This window comes from Emydura macquarii, unplaced genomic scaffold (genome assembly GCF_026122565.2).
Source record: "Emydura macquarii macquarii isolate MOO-44397 ecotype Brisbane River unplaced genomic scaffold, CSIRO-AGI_Emac_v2 contig_3647, whole genome shotgun sequence".
Classification (NCBI taxonomy): domain Eukaryota; kingdom Metazoa; phylum Chordata; order Testudines; family Chelidae; genus Emydura; species Emydura macquarii.
Window position 1 is genome coordinate 76,674 of NW_027133784.1, and position 27,414 is coordinate 104,087.

Below are 27,414 nucleotides of genomic sequence, written 5' to 3' on the forward strand. Positions count from 1 at the left end.
ATCACACAAGAAGATTTGGATGATCTTGAAAACTGGAGTAATAGCAACGGGATGAAACGTCGTGGTGCAAAGCCATGCCAGTGGGGACCAGCAATAAGAATTCTGGCTATAAGCTGGGACGTAGCAGTTGGAAGCGACAGAGGAGAAGGAAGATCCCCGCTGTACGGGTCTGTCACAAGATAACTATGAGCCACCATAGCGATGTGCACGTGAAAAAGGCTGATCCCCTCCTAGGACTCATCAGGCGAGGTATTTCTAGTAGAGACACGAACATGTTGTTACTGTTGTACAAGGCGCTGGTGAGACCTCCTCTGGAATACTGGGTGCAGTTCCGGTCCCCCACGTTTAAGAAAGATGAATTCAAACTGGAACAGGTGCAGAGGAGGGCTACCAGGACGATCAGAGGAGTGGAGAAGTTACCTTACCAGGGGGATGTAAGGCTCATGGCTTGCTTAGCCTGACCACACAAAGGCTGAGGAGAGGTGACTGCACTCTCTAAACACAGCCGAGGGATGACCGGCAGGCAGGAGAGGAGTTGTTTACGTTAAGGGCCCATGTTGGCTATAAACGAGCCCTAGACTAGTTTAGGTTTGAAATTGGACGCAGGTTTCCAACCATCAGAGGAGTGATGTCCTGAAACAGCCTCCAAAGGGGAGCAGTGGGGGCAAAAAACCCCAACTGGCTTCAAGAGCGAGCTTGATACATGTGTGGAGAGGATGGTCGGATGGGACAGCCTGCAATGGCCTGCAGCTGAGCTGCGCCGGCTAGCAGCAAACACCTCCATGCCCGGTGATGGACAGAAGGCAGGGAGGGCTCTGAGCTACGCTAGGGAATTCCTGCCCAGGTGTCTGACAGGTGGGTCTAACTGAGCCATCTTTGGGGTCAGGCAGGAATTTCCCCCAGCTCAGCGTGGAGCATGCGCCACTTGCTACTTTGAACTACAGCAAATGGTGGATTCTCTGTAACTTGACGTCTTTAAATCAAGGGTTGAGGAGGTCAGTAACTCAGCCAGAGGCTGGGGGCCTGTTACAGGAGTGGGTGGGTGAGGTTCTGTGGCCTGCAGGAGGTCAGGCATGGGGATCATGATGGTCCCTTCTGGTCTGAAAGTCTAGGAGTCCATTGGCAGCAGCGTCTCTGCCAGCCCAGCTGCCAGGGGACCAGCTGTCACTCCTTCGGGGCCCTCGTCAGAGGAGGCCAGGCTACTGAAGGTAACAGGATGGTTCCTTTCTCTGCCCTGAAACCGCTGCGCAGATCACCACCCTGAGAAGCGAGAGGCACTTGGCCTGAGGTAGTTGTCTGTGACACCGTAGGGAGCTCGACCCAGAATTCCCCCGTCTGTCCATCTACCCAGCCCGTCTGGCAAGATGTTTCTCCTGCAGAGTCACGGCGGTGTCTGGCCTCCCTCCTCAGCACGGCAGGGCCTGGGCCCCAGCTCAGCCAGCTCGCCCCATCGGCGGCGGGTGAGACGGCAGCGCAGTGGGCGGTGGTCCCGGCAAAGAGTTGCTGCGATGCTGCCCCGGGCAAGGTGGGCGCGTGCTGGGGAAGGCTGCTAGTTCCCTTCACATCTGAGCCCTGCACCCGGCACAACAGGGACCGGTCCAGAGATGGGGGCTGGGCATCCTCCGCCCCGCCTTGTGGGCACCGCGCCATAACCCACTTTGCCTTCCCCACCCCACCTCTCCTCCGACACGCGTGGTCCCCCTCCTGGGGATGGAGAGCGGCCCCGCTGCTGCCCACAGCTGCCCAGGCCTCCCTGGCTGGACTGGCGTGCTGGGTCCTCCGGGGGCCGGCTGGAGCAAGCCAGCGGGGGGTGCGGCTCGTGGGGAAGGTGACGCAGCAGAGTCTGAGGCAGGGATTTCTGACTTGCCGCGGGGGCTGCCCCCGGGTATCAGCCTGTCCTGGGGCTGCCATGCAGGCGTGCGGCACGGGGGCGGGGAACGGCTCACGGTGGTTCAGGCGGGAAATGTCACTTGGGTTTATTCTGCTTGGCCTGCTGAGGTTTTTAGCCCTGTGTCGGGGGCCCAGCTAGCCCATGGCTGGGGGGCTGCCCCTCGCTAGCCTCCAAGCCGCTGATGCGTTGCACTGCCCAGCCAGCCGGCAAATTTAGACCTTTGCCCCTGGCTGTGCTCACTTGTTCTGCTACTAGAAACACCTCCCTGCCCCCATTTCAAGAAGTGAAAACACTAGAAAGGGCCCAGCCCTCGCTCCCTGTTACGCTCTGTCGCTGTACCGTGGCAGGGCAGTGAAAGCCCCACCCACGTCCCCCCACCCGTCCCATCTGAGGCCCAGCGGTCGGTATTCCCCCCCGTCTGCCCCACGGCAGCCACCAGCCCTGTCAAGACACCATGCGGTTTTTAATCTGGCCTGGCTGGGGGACCGAGAGTAGCTCTTTACCCATTCTGCAGGAGAGCGGCGCGTATCCTTTGTTAAAACGGCAGCGAGGCAGTAAATTTTTTAACTTACCAAATAGATCAATATCAAATTATCATGTCTCACATTCATAACTCTTAAGCAAGCAACAATGGGGAGAGACAAGGTCACTGCAGAATAAATAGCAGCAAAAGCTCTTAATGATCTATCATTCTCGACAACCCCAGGCACCCAGCACCGGGCCCGTGACAAGATCATTAATAAAACCCTGCAGGAGCGCTATTGATTGTTTTGATGGATGATCACAGGTAGCAAATACTGTAAAACACCTGGCTGTCACGCACTAAAATGAGTAGTTGTGAGTCCGACTCGGTGGGAGAAGGGAGAGCTCTCCTCTGTGGTTTGCCATTGGGGGATTGACTCTTTAAAAGCATTTGGGGGCTGACAGGTGAACGTTTGAGCTCAGCACTTTTCCCCGGGGGCTCAGACAGGGGAGGCAGGCTGGGCATGGTCACGCAGGCTGGAGGGAAAGGGGAGGGGGCTGAGCCAGTCTAAGTTCCACCCCGGCTCCCCGCTCTGCACCGGAATGAGGGGCAGACAAGGATGAGGCAGGGTGGAAAGAAGGGGCAAGAAACCACAGGGCCAGCCCCAAGATCCTGACAAAGACGTGGTCCTGCAGGCATGTCCCTCCCTCCCAGGCATGGCCAGCAGGTTCCCTCCCCTCTCCACCATGCAGTTTGCTGCAGCGTCTTTTCACACTTTGCATGGGTGGGGTCCCGACCAGGCAGCCAGAAACAGTGGGTCTGCGTAGCCTGGAGGGGAAGCTGGCTCTGGTCGCCCATAACAAGGGACCAATCAGAGCTGCTTGCTTTGTTTCTCCAGGCCGGCCCATGCTCCCCTCCTTGGTGAGCTTGTCATGCCGCCTGCCTCAAGCCAGCGCTGCAGTTCGGGAAGGGGGGAGTTGCAGACGGCAGCCCAGCAGGGAGGGTGCTGCTGCTCCTGAGAGTTATCCTGGGCCTGGGTGGGCTGGGCACGCCACAGCTTGCTTAGGGCAGCAGCGTGGAGCGGGGCCGTCTGTGGAACCAGGCACATTGCACCGTGTGGAGCTCCCATGCCTGGCTGGAGCAGGCCACGTTCACCAGTGGGAGTGTAGGAAGGTGCAGTGGCCTTCCCCCGAGCCTGGGCCTGAGGAAGGGCCACAACGCCCAGAGCTGGCAGAAAAAGGGCCGGCCGGCCAGTCTGCCCGGCAACCGGGGAGCTGGCCAGTGATTGGCCGGCTGCCGGGACCTATCTAGCAACAGAGGGGCGGAGCCTCAGCCGGGGCTGAGAGTATAAAAAGCAGGCCCCGCAGCTCAGTGAGGGCCCTGCTATCTTGCCAGCTACAGCCAAGGCCTGAACCCAGCAGGGCCCCTGCCCCTAGCGAGCGCCTCCCAAAGCCTAGGACCTGGGGATGGCCCAAGCCCCAAGGGTTGTATAGGGCCTCCGGGTTCCTTAGACTGGCCTAGGTCTACCGGCCCCCAGGACTGGGCCAGGCCCCTGGGCCCCAGTAACTGGACCGAGTCCCCTGAGCCTGAGGGCTGGGAGATCCCCCTGAGGCTGGACCTGACCTGGAGGAGCTGCCTGAGGCCAAGCCGAGCCCTGTGACCTGGAGGAGCTGCTCCTCGCCGAGGAGCTTGCAGCCTGTGGACACAGAGGGACTGGCGAGCCTGCCGTGGGCTGTGTACCCCAGTGACACCGAGGATCCCAGCGGTACAGGTACCTGGGGGTACGGGGAGGAGGTGGCCCAGGGACAGCCATAGCTGTGGCGGAGATGGGGCGAGACCCGTCGGCATGTTGCGGCAGGAGCCCCGCCGACTCAGTGGCAATGTCTTTGCCACTACCAGGGCCCTGGGCTGGGACGCAGTGGAGTCGGGTGGGCCTGCGTCCCCCTTGCCCTCGCCACACGGGTGAGTACCGTCCCCTGGGCCCTAAGCTTTGGGAGGCGCTCGCTTGGGGCAGCGGCCCGACTGGGTTCAGGCCTTGGCTGCAGCCGGACGGGCGGCACGTCTGCCTCCGGTGGCAGCCTGTCCCTCACTGAGCTGCGGGGCCTGCTTTTTATACTCTCAGCCCCGGCTGAGGCTCCGCCCCTCTGTTGCTGGATTGACTTCCTGGCTTTAGACCCCAGGATGCGCCTGTTGGAACCTTTATCCACTTACTGCTGGTTGGCTTCAAGGCAAATCTGTTCTTTACCAGGGACAAGGAACCTTGGGGGCAGCCGGTGTCACCAGCTGTACTGGTGCTGCCGGTGGGGGCTAGCTGTGCCTCGTGCTGATCTGGCTCCGTGGGATAGCAGGTCTGTCGCGGGGTAGGTCCGGCTGCTGCTCGGAGGGTTAGATGCACTCGACTGCGTGTGCCGCTGCCCCAGCTGCAGGGGACCCAGCGCAGCTTGAAGCCCCCAGGAAAGAAAATCAGCAGCAGAGTTTCAAAGCCATTCTGGCGGGCTTGCGCCTTGATCTCCTTCGCCGCCGTCGCCTGCGTGCTCTGCACGGCCCGAGTTTGGATCAGCCGGGGGGAAATCACCTTGCTATTGTGAGCGAGGTCCCTACGTGGCCAGGCGTCACTGGAAGAATGCCCTCTCCCTGGCCCGTGGAGCAGTGTCTCCTCCGGCTCTCCTGGCCAGGTATCCGATCCAAGCTGCAGGGTGCCGGCCCTCAGATTGCATTCCCCTGTGTGAGCGGCACCGTGGTGTCCATTCGTTAGCTGGTGTGTCGTTGCCAGGAGCCAGAGGGAAGGGGCCCTCCAGGAATGGATAGAAGTCGCCTGCCGTCTCCTCCAGCTTTTCAATGTCTGTGAGCATTTTAAATGAGCTCACACAACACGAAGCTTCTGATGCTGGCAGGTACCTGGCCCAGCACCCCAGGCCTCACATCAGGCGGGAGACACTTCTGCCTGGGGCTCTCCAGAGGACGGGCTTATTACAGCTCCCGCCACCTGCCTAGAGATTGGAACTGCTTATTAAAAAGCTCGTTAAAGCAGCTGTAGGGTGGGTAGCCGTCCCTCCCTGTCCGTTTCGGAGGGAGGCCGCACCCAGTCACCACAGCAGCTGAGTGGAGGGCCTCAGATCCCAAGGTCGGAGGGCAAGCAGGTTGGGGAAGGCGGTTTTACCCCAGGCAGGGCAGCAGCAGCAGGAGGGGAGAGGCTCGAAGACCCTGCAGAACCTGGGGTGCGCCCTACCAGGTTCTGAGCGCCCCGTCTGCCGTTGGCGTCAGTGGGACATAGGGGCACCCAGCACCTCTCAGGACTGCCTCCCCAGCCCCCCAAGGGCTGATCATAAGCCTAGCACTGCGTGCCCTTTACATCCCCTGGGCCAGGCAGTGGACGGCAGACACAGGAGGGGTGGCTGAGTGCCCAGGGGCTCTGATTTCACCTACACACCCGGGGACGGGGGCTTGGCTCAGTGGCCCTCTTCGGCTCCGGAGGAGTCTTTGGCCACGCTGGTGCCACAAGCCGTCTCCACCCCCCACCCCCCCCCCTCCGTGGACTCTGCCGGTGTCTCGCCTGGTTGGTTTCTCTCCGTCTCCCTTCGATTCGCTTCCCATTCATGTCTGCCATTGACAGTCTGATCATATGTACACAACCGTTCAATTACTCTGTAATGGCCACAGGCTATTAAGCCATCAATCTACTTCATTACAGCCTGCCGGGCCTTTTCCCAGCGCCACGCAAGGAAAACCATTAAAACAACAGCAACCACTGGAAGTAGCATCTTTAATGCATTGGTGCCATTCCCCTTAATACCTGATTTAACAGCTACGAGCCGCATCTTGGTTAAAATACATAGAGCTGGGTAGGGAGCCGGCTGCTGGCTCTCCCGCGTCACCCGAATGGCGGTGTTTGCCCGGAGATGGCCTAGGTGGGGCCGCTCCACACCCCGCCGCTGTTCATCAAGTGCTGTGTTAGGATACAGGACATGGCCAGAAAACTCTCCAAAGGGACTGGCCCATCCATCTAATGCCACAGCAGCACAAAGGAACTCCGATGTGATCCAGGTAACCTGATATAGATCTGTCCGTCTGTCTAGGCTTTTATGTCATGCCCATCACCTGGTATCAGAGCACCTTCCATGGTGTCAGTTAGCTGTGCACATTGTCACTGCTTCACCCCGTGTCGTAGAACAGAACTTCCTTTCCTTCTGGGTATTGTACTCTGGCCCCTTTCTGCCCCATTCTGAGAGCAGGCGGGGTTCTTGGCGCTCGGATCAGAGCACCTCCCATTGCAGGAGTGCTGAGCCATCGTTCTCTTACCAGAGGGAAATCTAGCAAGTACCTGGAGGTCACTGCCGGAGTGAAGGGCTCAGAACTCTTTGCTAAAGCCCCTGTTTGTGCTGGCTCCGTAGATTCACTGGTTCCAAAAATTCACCATAGGAGCTAAACTTTTCGCTCTTCGGGGGGAAGCCATTTGGGTTGGGTGGCTGCTGTTGGAGCTCAGTGGTAGACTAAAGCAAAAGAGTTTTCTTGTGTCATAAACGTTTTAAGGCCAGAAACGACGTAGAGCATCGAGTCTGACCCCTCCGTGCATCACAGGCCGGAGCATTTCAACCCGTCACGTGTGTATGGAGCCCAAGAACTGTGCTGGGAACAGATCTTTCCAGATGGATCTTGTTCAGATAGCGAAAATGGCTGAGTGTGAACCTTGGCACAAACCCCGTCCTCACTGAGGGCCTGGGCTTAACAAAGACAGGAGCATTTGACAATCGCACGCTGGGCATGGACAGGCGGGGTTCATTCGAGGAAAGGCTCCCTTGTTTCCTGAGTTCAGTGGGAACTGAGGGTGCTGAGCGCATCACAGGAGGGGCCCTGCAAAGAGATCTGTGGGCCTGCCTGCCTGCCCTCCGAGTTCGTAGCCTCCCCGCGCTGAAGAGCGCCGGCTTGTTTCTTCTCTCGCCTTAATAAAACCGCCGAGGAAATTCGAGGCCCAAAGCTGTGTTCATGCAACGTTAAGTCTGCCCGCTTAGAACGGCAAGTCAGAAAATTCGCAGCAGAAGCCGCCAGCGGCTGCGTGAACTTAGTTGCGCTGCACATGGGGCAGCAATTTCTGGCCCTGCTTTTCTTTTCTTATCAAACGACCAGGTGAGCCACAGGCTCTGTGTGTCGGTAGCGGTGGCCCACGCATCACGCAGGAGGCTGGCCAGGGGAGTTTATTGCTGCGGTCCTGGACTTTCTCTAATGCCAGCAGCACACGGCGATTGTCGTCTGAAGGGTTGGGAACAGATCCCAGCTCAGGCTGAGTGGCTGAGTTCTGCACGGCCGCTCCCACCCCCCCGGGCTCCTGCACCCTCACTCCACAGCGTCGAAGGGTCAGAGGTTCTGTCTCCTAGCCCCCGGCACCTGCGAGGCCCATGGAGCCATGGCTGTCGAGGGGGGTCTTCCCATGGCAGGCAGAAAGTGCTGGGCAAACGTAAGCCTCAGGAGACAGGAGACAATTGTCCCCCTTCTACTGTCCAGGCACCCCTGTCAGACAGACAGACAGACAGGCCAGCATTGGGCGGCACCTGGGCAGAGCAGGCGGGTGGGTGGATGGATTCCCGCTGTGGTGCTAAGGAGATGGAAGCGCAGACCAAGCCGGCGAGCTCATCCTCGGGCAATGAGGGGCCGTTTTCGTGCTGGGAGGAAAGTCGGCTGTGCTCCGGCCCTGCCTCCATCTCCGCGAAGGAGGAAGCTGTGCGCCTGGCAGCCCTGGGAAGCGGGTTCCTTGCTTTACCCCGTCCCACCGCAGCGTGCACAGAAGCAAGGCAGCCTGCCCCAGCCCTGCCGTGGAGAGCCCAGCCACGGAGAGAGGGGATCATTCGGAGCCCCTCTGACGGCACCCGGCCCGGCCTGGGGCTGAGTGCTCTGTGCCCTCCGCCCTCTAGCAACCCCAGAGACCCCCAGCTCATGTCATGCCCAGTGCCACCAGCTGGGATCTTTGCCAGCCTTGGCTGGATGGGAGCCCCCACTCCATAGTGCTAGGCGCTGTACAAACTCCACTGCCAAGATCCTCTTCTAACCACAGCCCTTCCCTCCTCAGGGCCCTTCACAGGCCCCTTCTGCCTGCAGACCCCGGCCCCCATCCCAGGGCAGGTGGCTCTGCTCCAGTCCGCTCCCTCTTCGAATCCCTCCTCCATCTTCCCCAAGCCCCAGTGGCATTAAACCCCAGCCAGCTGGCATGTCACAACTCATCAACAGCCATCTGACCTGCCAACAGGGCCCTGCCTGGCTGGGTGTCCTCGCCCCGGGACTCCTGGGGGACGGAGGGGGGCGTGTCTGGCTGGTTGTCCCCTGCCCTTGGATCTGGGCTTCGCTGGGGGTGGTGCTGGCGCTCGGCAGATGCAGCGGCATTCTCTGCAAGGCGGGTTGCAGTCGAGGGAAGGGATCCACAGCTGAGCACGCCCGGGGGGGGCTGCGGGGTGACCTCCGCCCACCTCCCAGCAGCAAGAGCCATGGGAAGGGGTTAGTGAGCATGGGGGGTGGTAGCTGGGATGGGGGTACAGAGTGCTGCCCGTGGGGGTGGGGAGCAGCTGCCCTTAGACTGGGGAAAGGCAGCAGCAAAGACCTTGGTGGGGTCCAAATGGGGGGGCCAAAGGATGCGGTGAAGTGAGACACTCTTGGAGCTCCCATACCCCCCTCTGCCCCTCCCCCTGCATGGTCAAAGGGTTCCTGTAATTGCTAAACATCACACACACACAGCACGGGGGTCCCTGTGTCATGCACCCCCGGCCCGCTGGCTCTCACCCCCCGCGGGAGCCGTTACCTTCCCACCCAGAGCCAGCGACCTGCTGACAAAGGCTCCGAAGCAGCCGAATAAATCAAGTGACGGGGCCGTTCGGCTGTCAGCAGTGGCGCTAATAGAATCAATTGCGGCTGATGATGCCCTGAGTTAGTGCGTTTCATCTCCGCCGCCCGCCTCCGGCCCTGGGCGGGACTCGCTGGCCTGACCCGAAGTGCCCCGGCCCCTTGCCACCACTTGCCCGGCAAGAGAGTCGCCTCTCGGGGCTCTCCCCGGGGAGCCGTGACGAGGGGCTGGTCACCCTAAGGGGGGAATGCCCCCTGGGCCCCCCCCCCCTGCTCCAACCCCACCGCCCCTCTGCTCCAAGCCACATGACCCCCCCTGTTCCAACCCCGCTGCCCCAAGCCGCACCATCCCCTCCCCCAGCCCCCCCCCCATGACGCTAGGCCCATGGCTGCATTATACCGCGGTACTTATAAGAGCGAATCATAAAGCCAGGTGGTCATCTTGGCATGAGGTAAGTCAGGCCTGGCCAAGGTCTGCGGCAGGACAGGAGAGGAAGGGGCAGAAACCATGAGCCGGATGTGGGTCGGGCTGGGTGTGGTGGGAAACGGAGCGGGCGGCCCCATGGCTGTGAGCGTGGGGGCTGGGGGGGAGGATGGAGAATGCAGCCACCTCTGGGTGGGGGTGCAGCCAACTAGCACAGGCGGAAGGAAACCACGGCAGGTAAGCGTAGGCGCCTCGACAGGTGCAGAACTTGGTCCCAGAGCCGTCCCCTCGCTCTGGAGAGGGAAATAGCCACCGGCCTTGTTGCCTGTGAGGCTCCTGGCCTGCCTTGTCCCTCTTGCCAGGGCCTAGCACCCCCGAGAGCCTGGGGCCTGCCGTTCATCGCTGGGTGGCGGCTGTCTCCCAGTGGGGCTGAGTGGGGCGCGCCGGCGCTGGGGTCTGCCTGCACGCTGCAGAGCTGACGTTAGCGTTTATGGCCTTATAAAATTCCCGTTCCCACTGTGGGGCTGTCAGTGACAGGAGAGGTGCCTGCCCTGGGTCTGGGCCGGCTAGCGCGCCAGTGTCACCAGTGCTAGCCGCCCTGCGCCGTAGCCGGTGGCTGTACCGGAGTGGCTAGCTCCCACCCCGCTGCGCGCACCGCCGCGGCTACCGAGAGCAGCAGAGGTCCCCGCCCCGGGGCCGGCCAGGCTGAGGCCAAGGAGAGTTTGGTCCTTGAGTTTAGTGGGGCTAAGGTCTCATCCTCAGCACCCCACGTCTCCCCAGGTCAGGGCGGGGGGGGAGGCTGGGGCTGGCACTATTCCCCCCCCCCCCATTCCTCTGACCCTGACTCTGCATCTGCCCAGGAGTGGGGCCTTTACCCGCTGGGGTGCTTGGGTTTTTGGCTCTACCCGCTCAGCACTGCCCAGCCCGCAGGGCCTGTCCTGTCGCGGGGAACACCCCCAGCTCCCCGCGTGCGCGCCTGGCCACGTATCTCCGATCAGGCTGGGGGAGAGCAGGGCCGTTCTTTGCCAGAGTCGGTGCCAAGCCCCAGGACTTGGGGGGAAGGGGGCAAGACCCCTCACGTGAGGAAGGAGGGGTGAGCGCGCGGGCAGGGCACCGGCTTGGGATCCCGGAGCCCTGGCGCTGCCCCAGCCTGTCCGGGCGAGTGGGCAAGTCGTCACTGCATCACGGCTCCCAGCTGTCGGGGGGTCACAGCCTTGCCCGGCCACACGCTGAGGCGGCCTGGATCGGCGCTGGGCCGGAGGAGGCCAGTTGAATGCAGAGGGCCGGGAACGCGGGGGGCGCGTGTGCCCAGGCCGGAGGAAACCTGCTTTGTTCCCCGAGCAGCGCGGGTGCCGTGACCCATGCCGTGTCACTCTGTCTGTCAGAGCTGATCTGACCTGATGTCTTTTTCCCAGATAGCCAACCCTCCAGCCCCCAGCCCAGCCCGCTCTTCGCCCGAGTCCCGCGACGCCAGTGGCAGGGAACATCTGCTCGGCTGCCTTGACATTCATCAAGGGCACCGGAGCGAGCGAGAGACAGATAGCTTCTGACAGACGGACAGGGAGGCCGCGCCCACTGCAGCAGGGTGAGTTGCGCGGGCGGCGGAGGAAGGCGCCGGGCTGTGGGCACAGTTATCCTCTCTGCTGGGCCTGGGCCTGCCTAGCCCTGCCCCGTGCTGGGACGGAGCCGCTGAGCTCCCCGGCGCCCGTTCACACTGCCTCGGCCAGCCTGCCGCTCAGAGCCCCGCGCCGGCCATGAGCAAACCTCTCGGGGGAGCAGGGTGGCCGCGCCCGGCAGGGCTGGAGGGGGAACCCCCCACCCACTGCACACCGTGGCTCAGGAAGGCAGGGCCTGGCCGTCGGGAGCCCGCGCGTGGGAAGCCAGAGAGCGGGTGAGCGGTGTGTGCTGTGCCCGGCTCCCTCAGGAAGGTGGGTCCCTGGTTGACTCGTTGCTCATGTCCTGGGTGCTGACGCCTGGGGCCTGCAGCTATGCTCCCACCCCCTCCACCGAGCGGTGCACGAGGTGGGATTCGCTCCGCCCCAAGGGGAGCCGCCAGCACCCTGCCCCTCACCCTAACATCGGGCCTTGCACGTTGCCTCTCGCTGGCCGGCCCCGCCAGGCGTCCCCCCGTCTCTCCGCCCCGCCTTAGCACTCACTTCTTCCAAGAGGGCTCGAGACCCCCCGTTTCTCTCACCGGCGGGGTTCGTTCCCAGCTCTCGACCCCACGGCGGGATCTGCGCCAGGAGTCCAGCCCCCTGTTCCCGGGGGTCCCAGCCCCTCTGCCCCAGCGAGACAGCAGGCCTGGTTTGGGTTGGTTTTCCATCGCACGCGATGGGCCCACGTGGGCTGGCCCGATGGCATTGCCATTAGCCGCCCTGCACAGCTCAGTGGCTTGCTGTGACGACATGGCTTGTGACAGCCGAGCAGAGATTCTGGGCACCAATGGCCTTTAAATGCCCCGTGCTGCCTTTTCGCAGGCCCTGCGCAGTCACCCACACACAGCAGGGGGGAGTTTATAGCAGTAATTACTGCTCCTTCCCCCCCTTCGGCCCCCCGGATTCCCCTTGCATTTCAGAGGCTGGGTGATCTTTACTCTCACCCCTGGGGAAGGGCATTGACGTCTCTCGGCGCCGGACACACCCAGGCCAATTGCTTCTTCGGGCCCCACTCAGTTTTCTCCCTCTGTGCAGACAAACCAGCAAGTCAGACAAGGCTCCAGTCCCAGCGGGGGCTCAGGGACGTGCCAGCAGCCCCGAGAGCCGAGCTCGGCTGGCCCTGGCCCGTGGTCCTGCTATTTCTGTAATATCAGGGCCACCGGCCATTTGCTTCTCAGGCCAAAATCGCCCCCTTCGTGTCAAGAGACAGGGTCTGCTGGGGGGATGCCCTGACACTAGACCCAGCAGGAAATCCCGCCCAGTGGGGTCTGAGTGGCGGCCCCCTACAGTCCGTTGATTGGCCCGTGCTGCTATATAAGCCAGGTAGCTGAGCAGTGACCCCGAGGGGCTGCTTGTCTCTGATGCTGACTGCGCCTTGCACCAGACTCCAGCTTCCGATCCCAGCTCTGCTACTTGCTTCCTGTCCCTAACCTGGTCCCTGCCCCTGGCTCCCTCACCCAGCTCAGCCTGACTCCGCCATTTGTCTCCAGACCGCAACTCGGGAACTGCCCGGTGCATGCAGGCTGCCCTCAGTGCAGCCCTGACCCTCCTAGCCTCGCCCGTCTTGTGCTTACTGTGTAAACAGCTGCTGCCTCTCACCCCAGAGGTGGCTGCTCCGCAGTGGTGGGTAAATAACGCGGTGGCACATCCATAGCCCCATTTGACTAGGGCTCTCCAAACGTGCCTCACGTCGCTCTAGTGAGATGGGTATGGTGCCCATTAGACAGATGGGCAAACTGAGGCAGGGAGGGTCAGTGGTTTACATAAACATTTAAAGCACCGCAAGTTGGTGGCTGAGCCAGGTTTAGCAGCCAGGAGCCGTGACTCCCAGAGCCCCTAGCTATTAGCCCATGCTCCTTCCTTAGCTGATTCCTGGACTCGCTCTGCCAACCGTGAAGCGTGTTAATGACAACCTTAGCAAGTTTGCATTTGTGTCACACGTTGCATTGAGACGCATCCCACAGAGCTGTGTGAATGGAGTGTGCAAACTGGATCTGTTTCTCCCTGTCTGCGCCCGTCTGGGCACCATGCACAGCTGTGCAAAGGGGGTGTCAAACATGGCCAGAGCCCTTCCTGATGCCACCCGGAGCAGAACTGGCCCCCTGGGACACAGGAATCGCTTTGTCCACTGCCGCAGAGCAGGTGCCTGCGGGGGCGTCAGTGCCCAACAAACAAGTTCAGGTGCGGGGCCTGGCCCGGCGAGGTCTGGAGCAGGGTCTGTGGCTGTCTTCTCTGGCCACAAATACGTGGCCACTCAGTCTGCCGCGAACTGGGACGTTGTGCATGAACCGATTCCTGCCACCCCCTCGCAGGTGCTCCCCCGGCCCGGGGCTGCCTGTCGGGAAGCAGGGCCTGCAGCCGAGCCCGTCTCGGGGCGACCGAACACACGTCGCCTGCTCCCGACCCTCTGCTCCGATTCCTGTCTTTTGGCTCTGGGCTCCAGCGCCTCGCTGAAGCCTGCTCTAACCACTAGGCCTGACTGCTGCACTAAGCACAGCCACCGGGCATGACCGCCCATATCCTGGTCAGAAGACCCAGAACAGCCGTGTCCGTGCTGCAGGTCCCTCTCTCCGGCGTCGACGTGTACCCTAAAGTCTCTAAGCCACGGCGCGGGAAGGGTTCGGTGGCTGCCCAGGCCTGGCCTGGTTTGCCAGTGTGATGCTGCCACCTGCTGCCTGCCAGCACGCACGGCGCCCCCGGCAGGCCGGCTTGCGTGGCGGGGGCCGTGGAATGGCTCCAGGGGAGCGTGGCGGTGCGGATCTCCGGCCGGTGTTGGGGGGTCATATAGTTATTTTATGGACGCGGTCGGCGGTAACGGTCCCTGCTTCGCAGGCGGGAGCCGTGGCATTAACCGTGGGCACTTGCCTAGCGCTTTCCGCCCGAGGCCTGCCGTAAGCCCTTGGCCACCAGTAATTAAATTCAGCCCCACGCCCGCCCAGGCAGGGGGGTCACCCCTGAGCAGGGAGATCACTGACGGCACAGAGCCGTGGCGGTGGCGGGGCTGAGACTCAAGCCAGATCACCTGGCTCGTTGCTCCCCCGGCCGCCCTTGTAGCCCAGCTGCTGCTGCTGCTGTGACTGGGGGGGCGGGTGTTGTTCTGCCCGCTTGGGCTTCGTGCGTCCCGCCCGCTGCACCCGCCCCAGGGCCGGCGCCTGGTGGACGTTGACCTGGATAAACTGGAGCACCGGGCTGCAGATCAACACCGTGAGGGGCTACAGCGGGGGGGCTCTCAAATGGGGGCCGCGAGGTTATTATGGAGGGGTCACCAGCTGACAGCCCCAGCGCCTGCCGGTCAGAGTGGGGCAGGTCATCACAGCCGGAAATATTTTCAGAGGGGGTCCCAGCAAAAAAAGTTTGTGATTCCCCTCCCCCTCCCCCCGCCGTTACTACAGTTAGGGAAGCAAAACCGATGCACAAATACAGCCCGGGGGCAGGTCCACCCACAGCAGATTCAGGCCCGAGGGCAGAAAAGTCCCGTTCCCACCGCTTCTGCCCTCAGCCCCGCCCACAGTCCACCCCTGCCCCGCCCCAGGCCACGCCCCCTCTCCCTCCCCCGCTCACCACTTCCCCCAGGCCGCGAGCGAGAGCCAGAGGGGCTGAGCTGGGTGGGAGCAATGGCCCGAGCAGTGGCAGGGGACGAGTGGAGGAGGAGAAGAGGGACGCAAGCAGAGATGGATGGCGGGGGAGGCCGAGCAGGGGGGAGAAATGACGCAGCGAGCGGCGGGACCAGGCGTGGGGTGTGGGTGGGGCTGCAGGCCGGCCCTTTTAAATTGCCAGGCCCCTGGGCAATTGCTCCCTTTGCCTGCCCCCCATTGGCAGGCCTGATGGGGGATAACTGGCGGGGCAGCAGCATTGCTGAGAAGGACCTGGGAGCTGTGGTGGATCACAGCCTCCACATGGGTCAGCAAAAAAGCAAGTGCAGTTTGGGGTTGCATTAAGAAGAGGCAGAGCACGCCAGTCACGGGAGGTGCTGGTGCCGTCCGCTCAGCTCCGCTGCGCCCTCAGCTGAGTACTGCGTGCTGTGTTGGTCACCGCCGCATAGAACGGCTGCAGAGACACTGGAGAGGATCCAGAGGCGCGCGACAAGGCTGACCAAAGGGCCGGAACGCAGGCCCCGTGCGCGAAGGCTGAAGGAGCTGGGAATGCTGAGTTTGGGGAAAGGGGAGATTAAGGCGGGACCTGCTAACGGTCTTCAAATCCTTGACCGGCCGCCATAAACAAACCGGAGGAAAGTTGTTCTCGCTGGCCACCGAGGGCGGGACGAGAGGCGATGGGTCCCAGCTGCAGCACGGCGGATTTCGATTGCATCGCAGGGAAAACGTGCTGCCGGCAAGAACAGCGGGACCATGGCACAGACAGCCCAGGGAGGATGTGGAAGGGCCTTGACTGGACGGTTCTGCGAGGAGGCCGCATTGCCGCCTCTCTTGGATGGTTCAGACACAACGAATCCTGCATCGTGGCAGGAGTTCAGACCACACGACCCTTGCGGTCCCTGGGGCTCTGAGAGTCTACGTTTTGCTCTGCTCCTCCGCTCGCTCTGCCCCCGTCACGTCGTTCCCTGCCTCGGGGTCTCCTGCCTTCGCTTGCTCTGCCGGCGGGATTCATCGTGCCGTCCAGCTCCTGCCCTCATGCCTCTCCCCGGCTGCTCCTGCATCCCCCCGTGCTCTGCTGCCGACTGATCTCACGAGCGGGGCAGCGGCGGGCGGCTCTGTACCTGCACCGGCGACCTGCTAGGGCATGGCTAGACGTGGACAGGCCTGTGCTAGCGAGCTAAAAACTGCTGGGCTTGACTCTCCCTCGGGGCCATGCCCCAGGATGGCCCGGAGGGGCCTGCTGCCTGCATGGGTGAGGTCCTGGCTACTCTGGGGTGGCTGTGGCTGGAGGCGGGGGCAGTATTTAGGGGAGGGCCAGCTCCCGGCTGGATGTGGGCCGCACTCCTGGCATGGTTGGTGCAGCGCTTGCCTGGCTCCTGGAGGATCTCTCTGCTGGCAGAGTGACTTCTCTGTCACCACCTTTCCCTGCAGGTGAGTGGAGCAGCCCCCTGAGGCCTTTGGGACGCTCTAACTTGTGTTGGAGGCACATGGCCCAGGATCAGAGGGGCCCCACAGCGGGCAGGAGGCCACCTCAGCTGCACACGCCCCTCTCCCCTTGCAGCTACGCCGAGCACTCGGCAGGCTGGTGGGCTCCACCCCAGAGGTGGCTGCATTCCCTGCCTCGCTCCCTCTCTCTCCAGCTATTTCACCAGTCACCTGACTGGCTGGACCAGAGAAGCTCCATCTCCTAGTGCATTTGATCTCTTTAAATAGACTGTCTCTCTGACTCGTGCGCTAAGGCAGGTTTTCTGATCCTTTAATCATTCTCCAGGCTCGTCTCTGAACCCGCTCCAGTTTATCAACACCCTTCTTGGACGTGGGCACCAGAACTGGACACACGATTCCAGCAATGGGTAGACTGAGGCCAAACCACCTCTCGCCTCCTACTCCACCTTCCCGTTGGTGCATCCCAAGATTGCAATGGCTCTTTTGGCCATAGCGTTGCACTGAGAGCTCATGGTCAGCGGATTACCCACCCTAACCCACCCACCCTGACGCTCGAATCTTTTTCAGGGCAGCCTCCAGTCTTTATTCCTGCATTTAGCCACGTATTGTTTGCTGGCGCCCAACCAAACAATCCAGATCGCTCTGAATCAGTGGCCTGGCCTCTTCATTAGTTGCCATTCCTCCGATTTTTCTGTCATCTGCGAATGTCACCAGAGCTGCCGTTATGTTTTCTTCCAGGTCACTGATACGAATGTTAAATAGAGTAGGGCCAAGAACCAATCCCTGCGGGACCCCGCAGGAATGCGCCCGCTCGGTGATGATTCCCCACTTACAATGACGTTTTCAGACTCTCAGGTAGTCAGCTTTGAATCCATTTACTGTGTGCCACGTTAATGTCATATCGGTCTAGTTTTTTATTCAGGATGTCGTGCAGTACCAGGTCAAAGGTTATCGTGTCAGCACAAGTACCTCTGCCAGCCACATTTGTAATCCCATCAGAAGAAAATCAGGCGAGTTTGACAGGAGCGAGTCCCCATAAACCGTTGGTGAGTGGCGTTAATTACGTTGTGCTCCTTTAATTCTTTATTAATCGCGTCTCATACCAGCCGCGCCGTTATCTTGCCCAGGGTCGATGTCGGGCTGACAGGCCTATAATTACACGGGTCATCCTGTTTAACCTCTTTAAAACCTGGCACCACGTTGGCTTTCTTCCCGTCTCCTGGAGCTTCCCCAGTGAGCCGCGACTTGCTGAAACTCAACGTGAGCAGGCCAAGCGAGGTCCCAGCCAGCTCTTAAAACTCCGGGATGCAAGTTAGCTGGAGCTGCCGATTGCAAAAACGTCTCATTCTAGTCGTGGGACCCTTCTGCCGGCCGGAGTCAGCAGCGAAACATCCAGGGGCTCCTTTCAACAACACAGCACCGAACCAGCTCGAGCCCCCACTCCATCACCTGGGACAATCACACGCCAGCCCTCGGGCGTCTCTCACCGCCCCTCTCGCCGGCACAGAGACTGAGCGTAGAAAGGAGACGTTTAATAAAAAGGGGGAAACTGACCCAGCCTTGACTTGGGAAAACGCCACGAGCCGGATTCACACGCCTAAAACCATGAACAAAACCCCCGCCCCAGGGTACGAGGGGCACTTTCCTTTTGCCTCAGGCTCTTAAGTCCAGCAAGAAGAAGTTCCTTTAATGTGCCCCTCCCCTCCCTGCCCCCACTCACAGGCGCTGTCCTCAGCCGGGCTGACCCGACCCGGCGGCTAGGGATGCAGCTGCAGCGCTCACCTCCCAGCCTGGTTGGGGGCGAGGGGAAGGACGGCACCCGTCCGGCTGCTGCGTTCCGGCCACCTGCCAGCCGCCTGCCAGCTGCCCACTCCCTGCTCTGCACGCTGCGCGGCCAGCCTGCCAGTGCCTACCTTGCCAGCCGCTCCGCTAGCCGCTCTGCTGCACACCATCGCCTCCTGCTGCCGCCTGCGGGTGGGGCTCTCTCTCTCTGCGGGTGGGGCTCTCGACGGTGCCCCCAGCTCTCTCCTGCCACCGTCACAGGCCTCTGGCACCCGAGCTCCCGGCTTAGCCAGCTCGGTTCAGGTGCTGGTGACCCTCCACTCAGCACAGGCCAAGCACAGCTCTGCGGCTGCCCTTTGCCCAGGCAATAAGGGGCGCGACACGTCGTCCGCCCTGCGTTGAACACTGGAGTGAGCCGTCACCCAGCGCCAGCCAACGGGATCCCAGGGGCAAAGGCCCATCCTGCTGAGCACTCAGCTGGGTGCTGTGCTGCTGCACGTACCAGCTGGGCAGGGGAGAGCCCCTCCAGCCCCTGCTCAGCGCCTCCCCCGCTTCTACCGGGCACCCTGGGTTGGGGGACGCCCCTGCTAGAGACGTCAGGCCCTGGGCCTCGGCGCAGCTGCTCCACAGTTAGACATGATGCTGAGTGACCCTGGGTTGGGGGACGCCCCTGCTGCCCTGCCCCTGCTGTGGGTGTTCCCCGGCAGGGAGGGGGAGTTGAGAGCCTCACTCAGAGCAGCGGCGATTTCTCTGGGGGTTGCAGGAGGGGTGATGCGTGAGCCGTCCCGGCCGGGCTACACTGGGCCGTGCCATCCTGGCCGGCTGGAGCTGCAAGGAGGCGCCATGCCCAGCCGTGCAGTGGCCCAGGGCAGCCTCGGGCCGGGGGTAGCAATCTGGATGTGCCAGGACGCAGCCTGAAATGCGAGCTGTAAATCCCGGCGGCAGTGGTGGGCCGGGCTGGTCCTGCTGCCTGCAGGGAGATGGGCAATGAAACCCTCACCCCCGTGCGGAGGGGGCCCTGGCGGGTGCAATAGCCTCCCCTCCCCAGTGGCCCTGTGCAGCGGAGCGGCTGCCTTCGCTGGCTCTGTGCCTGCTGGTGCCACCACGCCGGCCTTGGGCACTTTCCAACACCCTGCGCGAGGACAGATGGTCCCGGCACCCGCGCAGCCCCTCCCCCCCCCCGGCAATCTGGAGAGCAGGCAAAGGGGGGGCACTGCCCTCAGCCGGCCCAGGGAGGGGGGGCACTGCCCGGAGCTGGGGCAGCCTGTGCCAACAGGGCTGGGGCTCAGAGCGATGCATGGAGGTGAACCCTCGGCTGAGAACGGGGCTCCTGTGTGTGTGTGTGTGTGTGTGTGTGTGTGTGTGTGTGTGTGTGTGTGTGTCCAGCACCTAACGGGCACTGCCCGGGGGAGGGGAGAGGGAGGAGCATTGCCTGGGGAGCATATCGGGGGGAGGGCCACTGTGTTGGCCCAATCCTGTTTTTATGAAATGCATGAAAGAACCAAGCCACAAACACCCCCCCCCTCCCTTCCTACCAGGCGGCACTTCACACTGCACACACTTCACACTGCACACACTGCACACACTGCACCTCTGCTCCAAAACTAAACCTCAACTGCCCCATTGTCCTACCCGCCAAAACGGTCACTTCCGCTGTTCGAAAATAGCCATTTACGGCCACTCAGCAGCACACGCGAGCTCAGGTTTGGGCTAAGCTTGTCTCGGTGAGGCCGGCGTTCCAGTGCAACGTGGCGCCAAATCAGGTTCTTTAGTCAGAAGTCGAGTCTGTCTCTACGTGGGACAATTCGAGCTGTTTGCAGATTACTGGTAAAACCAGCCACTGGCCGGTTTACCTGCTAATTTTATCCATTTCAGAATATTTGTAAAAACCCTGTTTTCTAGGTGCTTACGGCAAAAATGAAATCATGTTTGCTTTAAAAGCCATGTAAGTTCTTCAGCGAGGAGCTGGCCCTGAGTGATTGGAGTGTGAATGATTGCGGTGGGTGTAGACAGGGAGAGTGACTGAACAATTGGTCTGAGTAAGGGATGTGGAAACAGACAAAGAAAACACCAGCCTCACCTCAGAGGTTGGTGGGAGGAAGAAAGGAGCGAAGATAATAACTTTTACCACTCAACTGGCCAAAGAGGAGCCACCCTGATAACTCTGGAGCCAGCCCACTGCAAAGAACAAAATCGGAACAGGCTTGCAACAATGTGGGTGATTAAGGATCACACCAAATGCAGATGCAGCAGGACAGAGCAAAAACCCACAGACTGACATGGGGTCTTTTCCCTATAAAATGGGACAGACAGATGAAGGCGGGCGGTTCGGGTCCACATCACCAACCAGCCAGGAGAACCGGTGCGCGTCGGCGGGCCCTTGCGCCTCACCCCCGTGCCCCAGTCACCTGGCCAGTGACTGCCACGAGCACCCAGAGGCTGGTAACTATAACAACTGTGAGACCCCATGTGTGTGTTTGTGTGTCTGTGTGTGTGAGTGTGAATGAAAGCACCCATTGAAACGTGTCACCGAAGTATATTGTCTGTGCAATCACTGGGCAAAGCACAACATGGCTATTGGTACAGTGCTGATCCTGTTGCCTGGGATTTGCATTATTGATACTATTGACCAACTTTCTGTGTTCACAATAAACGTGGCTTGTTGCCTTAGTCCCTGAGAACGCTCCTGTGATGTTTGTTATGTGAACAACACCTGCCCAGGCGAGCGTGAGCACAGGCGCTTTCTAAGCCAGCTTGCGGGCTGTAGCGCGCACGTGCAGGCATAAGCAAGCCTCACGGGGGGTGAGCGAGCGAGTGTGCGCCTTGTGCAACGGGCAGCGGTGTGTGTGGGGCCAGTGTGCAATGGCGGGTGGGGGGTGAGTGTGCCCAGTGTGCAAAGGCACATGCAGCTGTGCGCACACCAGCTCTCAGCGCTGCAGCATCAGGCACCAGAGCTCAGCGCCACCGGCCTCACTCCAGGCCGGTCTCCCTCGGGGCCATCGCCCGGCGCCCAGCAGGGTAGCTGTGGCCCATCCAGGCCCAGCGCTGGCGTGTAAGGAGTTAATGGAAGGGCAGTGCCCCAGAGCGCTATAGGCGTTGGCTAGTGAGTGCACGCAGGTCTGCCCCGGGGGTGGGGGGCTCAGCTCAGTGTCATAGGCTCCGTACTGCCAGCAGCGATTCTCCCCTTTGGCAGGGCATGGGGCCAGAACTGCGGGAGCCGGCTGCCCGCTGCTCCTGGGTGGCGCTGGGGGAGGGGGTGTTGCTGGGTGCTGCTCAATGCGCTTGGTGCACACTTCCTCCCTGATACCTCGCATGTAGCGCGGGGTCAAGGCGCACAGCCTGGCCACCGCTGCCACGTTTCTGCCAGCAGGAGGCAGTGCTGCTCGCGCCCAGGCCCGGTCCCTGCTGCCTCCCTCCGGCCAGGGGTGCACACCAGAGGGGTGGCTATGGGCATGGCCGGCTCTGGCACAGGGGACAGCCGGGCGCCAGCCAGACCCCGCTGCAAACCATTGGCTCCTGCCGCTGCTGTAGCCTGGTGCCTGCTGCCCCCCTCCCCAGGCACATGCCAGCCAGCTGTGCAAAGCCACCCATGGGCGCGCCAAGCCCTCGCTCCCTCCCCAGCGACCCCCCAGCCCCACCGATGGGCAGGCCCCGCGCCCAGCTCTGCTCCCCAGGCTGGCCAGGGCGGGGTGCAGAGGGGCAGCAGCGGGCTCTGATTCCAGGGGAGGGGGAAAGAGCGCCCCCTCTGGCCAGGCCGCACAGCAGCAGCGCTACCCTCCAGAGGGGCTGTCCCCAGACCCCCTTGGCTGGAAGGACGGAGGCCCCGAATGGAGGAATGAGAAGATCCTCAGGGAACGGCTGCGGGAAATAAACCAAGACAGATTCCAGCTTTGTCACGGCTTCCACAGCTCTGCCACCTGTCCCTGCCCTCGGCTTCACGCCCGCCCCCCCCCCGTGCGCCGAGCCTCACCCCCCTCTCCCGCTGGCTCGGTGGGCGAGCGGTTCTTTGAGTCACTGGCGACAGCTGTTCAGAGCCATCCTTCGCCTGCCGGCGCTGGAACCGGGGGAGAGGCAGCTGAGAACGCCCTGCCAGCCCAGGCTCCCTGCACGCCACCCTTCCCCGTCCCTGGCCTCCTGCACTCACATTGCTAGGGCGATGAGGGAGAGCATCTCTCTGTGCCTCTGCTCCCCCGAGACTGAGAGAGGGTGGGGTACCCTGGTGCCATCGGGGCAGGCATCAGGGGGCAGGGGTCCTGGCTGGGGTGGGCTCGGAGAAGGCGGCAGGGTTTGTAAGGGAGGGGTGAGATCAGCACGACGGGCCAGCTGCGTTGCCCTCCGTCCAGGGCAGAGCCGGTGTGTGTTGTGTTTTCTGACATTGTGGGGGGGCTGTGGGGCGCCGGGAAGCCAAAGACCCTGCTGGGCAGACGTCCCCACTGCCGAGACTCCGCTGTAGAGCCTGGCCTCCTGGCCGGGAGAGAGGGACACGCCAACCGGCCGGAGTTGTTGGGTGTCTGGAGCACGGCGAGCGTGAGCTCCTGGGAAACTGAGGCCCTGCAGGGCCGTGCTGTCCCGGAGCCTGGTGCCCACGGAAGGGCAAGGCCCCTCGGCCAGGGCAGGCTCTCTCCAAGGGCTGCTGTGTGCTGCCTGTCGATCAGGAACCGGTTTAACTAACCCGAAAGGCGCCGAAGGCAGCGTCGCTGGGCGGGCGGCCGAGCTGATTGGCGTTAGCCTGGCGCCACCTCCGTGGCTGAGCCGGGCCCGCGACTGGCAGTCGGCGAAGGTGCCGGCAGGGTGCCTGGACCGGAGCGTGGAGCCGACACACCAAGTGTTAATCCTGCCCATTCCCGCAGTCCGGTGGGCAGGGGTGATATCTGACCTTCGCCAGCCTGAGCGCTGTGTAATGGGGAACAGCTGCTTCCCCCCCCCCCGCCCCCCCCCAGCGTGCACAGCACATGTGCTGTCACTCAGCCAGACAACGGTTTTATTTTAGCTCTGCACAAGAGACGCGCCCACTCCTTGCCCTGCCGGCTCTGCCCGAGGCAGAGTGCATCCAGCACCGGAACGGGCAGCGTCCCCACACCCCGGCCAGGATGGAAACCCCTCGTTTTCTCGCCTCCTGCCTCCTGGGGCTTCTCTGGGCTCAGGTAAGAGCGTGCAGGGCTCCCTGTGCTGAGTTCCCGGGACCCAGCCCCGGCTCGGCGGCCAGGGGCGCTGCACCCGGGGCGGTGGGCACGGCCGGGAGGTGGACGGAGCGGGTCTGGCTCACGGCGCTTGGAGGCTTCCAGGGCTCGGGGTGCAAGCGACAGCGGCATCCCCAGGGGAGCCGGGCACTTGGGACCCGCCAGGCCCCAGCTCGGTCCCTGTGCGGAGAGGATGTGGGGCAGTTAAGCCAGGACTGCGTGGCAGGGAATCCCGTCCAGACGGCTGCGTCCCAGCACACAGGGCCTGAGCAGGGCAGAGCAGAGCCTGAGGGAATCCGGCTGAGAAGAGAAAGAGGCGTTCCCCGGCGTCCTAGCATGGAGCTCGGAGGTCAGCTCATCCCGTGGTGCCAGCTCTCTGGGACTCCTGGCAGGCCCATCCTGTGTGTGGGTGGTGGCAGGGCTCCAGGGCCCCCCGGACGGGGAAGGGATTGAATGCACGGGATATACTGCAGGCAGTGGGACCCTCCAGGCCCCAGCGCCCCTGGGAAATGCAGCTGCTGGAGGCTGGGGGGTGCAGCAGTTCTCAGACAGGTTATACGGCAACGGGGCTTTCGAGGTTTCATGCTTCCAGGTGACAGGCCTGCCCCCCCTCCCCCCCACGCGGTGCCGGAGCAGCCTGAACCTTCACCGCCGTGTCTTGGCCCCACTGATGGGCTGGGAGCCTTCCTCCCCTGGGTACATCCCCCAGTGTGTGATCACTGCCCTGCACTCCAGTGACAGCCCAGGAGCCCGTGGTGCCAGCCTCTGGCCCTTATTGGATGTATTACAGTAGTGACCAGGAGCCAATGGCGCCAGGTGCTGTACGTTATTAGGTGTATTGCGGTAGCACCTAGGAACCCCAGACACGGTTCCGGACCCCATGGTGCTAGGTGCTGTTCGCTATTAGGTGTATTACGGTAGTGCCCAGGTGCTGTGCCAGGCGCTGTACATTATTAGGTGTATTACGGTAGTGCCCATCGCCCCTGTGCCAGGCGCTGTACGAACACAGAACAAGACAGTCCCTGCCCCAAAGAGGGTGGTGGTTTGTGTGTGCACCAGCCCTGAGAAACTGGAGATTCTCTCTGGGCAGGACCCGCCCCCCCCCCGGGGAAGGGGCCTTTGACACAGGGCTTAAGGAGCACTTAACCCCCTCTCCAAATCCTGCTGCTCCGCCCCCCCCCCGGTCCCCAGTGCCCCTCAGCATGCCCCCAACGCCTTCTCCCCCCCTCCAGCCTGTCTGCCCCCTTCCTTTGGCCAGTGTTACCTGTACCCCTGGGGCTGGGCAGGCAGGTGGGCCGGCAGCTGGCGGGAACGCTCCCGCCTGGCTGTCTCCCAGCAGGGTGCCTCGTCCAAACAAGCCCCCTTCACCCTGCCCTGCCAAGGGGGATGGCAGCTGGGCCCAAGCTCAGCGATGTGCTCCATGCTGCCCGTTTGGCGCTTGCCACGCCAGGTCACGCGGCCCCACCACTCGGCGCTGGCTGGACGCACCCCTGGGGTCAGGGGGTTTCTCACGCTGTGTACCTGTGCGCAGAAAGGAACCGTGGCGGGAGGGCTTGGCTGCCTGGAAGGTGATTCTGTCTGCTTTGGTGGTGGGCATCCGGCGGAGCCGCGGGGATCTGGGTGGGGGGTCTGGTGGAGCTGCAAGGACCTGGTGGAGGGGGAAGGAGCTGGTGGAGCCGTGAGGCTCTGATACAACCAGAGGGGTCGGGTGGAGCTGTGGGGATCTGGTGGGACTGGTGGAGCCGGGGGGATCTGGTAGAAGCGGTGTTAGAAAGGCCCTGCTGACGGGCAGCACAGTGGAGCGTTTGGGCATGGCCCAGCTGCCGTGTCCCCCCAGGGGACCCGTGATGGCCAGGCTGTGGGCCCGTCCTGGAACAGCTGCGTGCACCCATGCCCAGCGTCATGCCCTGCACTGGCTAGCAGAGCGGGGCAGGCCCCGGGGGCTGGGCTCTGCATTCAGGGGAAAGGGAGCCGGTGCCAGTGCAGTGGCTGCTTCCCTCCAGCCTGGGCCTGCCTCGGGCAAGGGGCTGCCGGCTGCTAGCCACCGCCCGCTGCCTGGGGCGCTGGGGGGCCCGGATCCAGCACAAACCCCTCCAGCGAGAGGACCCAGCATGCCAGGGGTGGCATGGAGCTAGCGCCAGGAAATCACCCATCAGCTGAGGACGGTGGGTGTGTCAGGCTGGGTGTGAGCGTGCCGTGGGGCGGGGGGAGTTGCCGTGGGAGGGGCGGCATTCCTCTGGTGTGTGTAGCCAGCGGGGGCTGTGTTTTGCCAGCTGTCCCGCTGGAATCCCAGGCTGGGCCCGGGTACATTCCTGGCCAGCGCGTGAGGGGCCCGGCGGCCCGCGTGGGGAGCAGAGAGATTTGGAAGGGCCAAAGATCAGATTCAGGCTGGCTCTAAAAATGTCTCCCCCAGGCGAGGAAATGAGTCATTCAGTGGGGCAGGGCAGAGCCCAGCCCTGCCCCACGGGGCCCACCCTAGAGCAGGAGCTCACGGCCAGTCGTGCCAGCGTGCAGAACTGCAGGGATGCCAGGCCTCCTGGGGCCCCCGCTGGGCAGCTTCTTGGCTAGCAGAGCTCCTTGGTTCCTGGCGAGGGGCGTTTGGTCGTCTGAGCGTCCAGCCCCAGGGGAACCGTCGCAGGCGAGCCCAGCCTCTTGTGTCCGAGGGGCTTCCGCCACGGTGCACGGCCTGTGGGGCTGACACCTCCAACCAGCGCTGGCTGCGGCACCACCACGTGGGCATCCCGGCATGGCGGGCCAGCCCCGTCCCGCCAGCGCCGCCTCAGCCCGCAGGACAAAGGCGGGAGGTGGGGCGGGCCCCAGGCTCAGTGACAACCCCAGAGAGAAGGCGGGAGGCTGGGAGGGGCCGGGCAGGCCATGGAGAGCAGGAGGCAGCCTGGGAAGGCGTGGGGCCAGGCGGTGGCGGGACGGGGCCCTGGAGGCGTAGGGCATCCCTGAGATGGGCTGGGGGCGTTCTGGTTCCTGGTGCTCCATGCCCTGCACGTCCCTCCCGTCCGCCTGGAGTTCGGTACCTCCCTCGCAGAGCCCTAGAGGAAGCGGGTCAGACCCTCGCCTGTGCACCATGGGCATGTGCTGGGCGTGCCCGAGCTGCCCACACGCTGGCGGCGATGGCCCACGTTTGCCGTAATCGCAGGCTGACTCCCAGCGCGTGCAGCTCCCACGGGTCAGGCCCAGCCCAGCTCCCCCTGCCGCCGGCGGGCGGAGAGCGGGAGAGTCCGAGCTGTCCTCTCCACTAATGGCGGCACGATGGGACCCCCCCCTCCGCCCCGGCAAGGAAACAAGGCCCCCTCCTCCTTGGCCGGGGGGCGTTGGCTCTCCCTGGGGTTCTAACACTGCGTGGGGGGGACGGAGACACACAGGGGACCTGCTTTGGCCCCATCACTGGTGCAAAAAAACCCTAAGGGCTGAGGCGGCCCCGTCCTGGCCCCCCCGTCTGTGAGAGGAGCCAGCCCCCCCTCCCAGAGGAGCAAGGCACCGTGTGTTTAGCAGCTCCCTCGCCAGGGGCCCGCCGCGGCGGTGGGGCTGGCAGCCAAGGCACTTGGCCCGGGCTCCGTGGCTCCTCTGTGACCCTGGGAACCCTGGCTGCAGCGACTCAGGGCTGGGATTCTCCCAGGCCGAGGGCGTGGGTGAGCGGGCACCTGGCCAGCAGCGGGGCTGAGTGCCCCAGCCCATCCCGGCTGCTGAGCGGAGGAGGGGGTGGGCACCCACAGGGCATCCCCCAGGCCCACCCGGGGGGGGCGCTCGTTCAGTCTGTCGGGGAGCTGGAAGGACAGGGGTGGGGCAGCCGTTCAGCCCAGCATCTCCAGCGTCCCGGCAAGCTGGCTGCGCAGTCCAGGGAACAAACCACACCCGGCGAAGCAAACCCGCTCCTGTGTCCGGCCGGTGCGCGCCGGCGGTGGCGCGATTGCTGGGCGGTGACTGGTGCCGGCTCTGATCCGCGTGGGATGGGCTCCCCCGCCCCACCCAGGGCGTAGGATCAGCTGGCTCAGAACCAGGGGGTGCGGGTACAAGAGCCGACCTGGGGCCCTGCTGCGTGGTTGCGGGGAGAGGGTCTTGGAGCATGGGCGCTTCCAGGCGGCAAGTGCTGCCAACTGGGGCCACGTTCCCTGGAAGCCGCAGGGGCTGCGGGGTTGGGCC

At 63.0% G+C, this 27,414-nt stretch overlaps 1 protein-coding gene across 1 annotated transcript in view; it reads left to right on the forward strand.

Annotated features, from left to right (window-relative positions):
* The first annotated feature begins 272 nt into the window (after positions 1-272).
* Positions 273-27,414, forward strand: part of CDH15 (cadherin 15) — a 44,395-nt gene continuing 17,253 nt past the window's right edge. The window contains exon 1 of the mRNA XM_067536760.1: positions 273-434. Within this exon, the coding sequence (XP_067392861.1) occupies positions 273-434 (162 nt within the window). The remainder of the gene's footprint in view (positions 435-27,414) is intronic.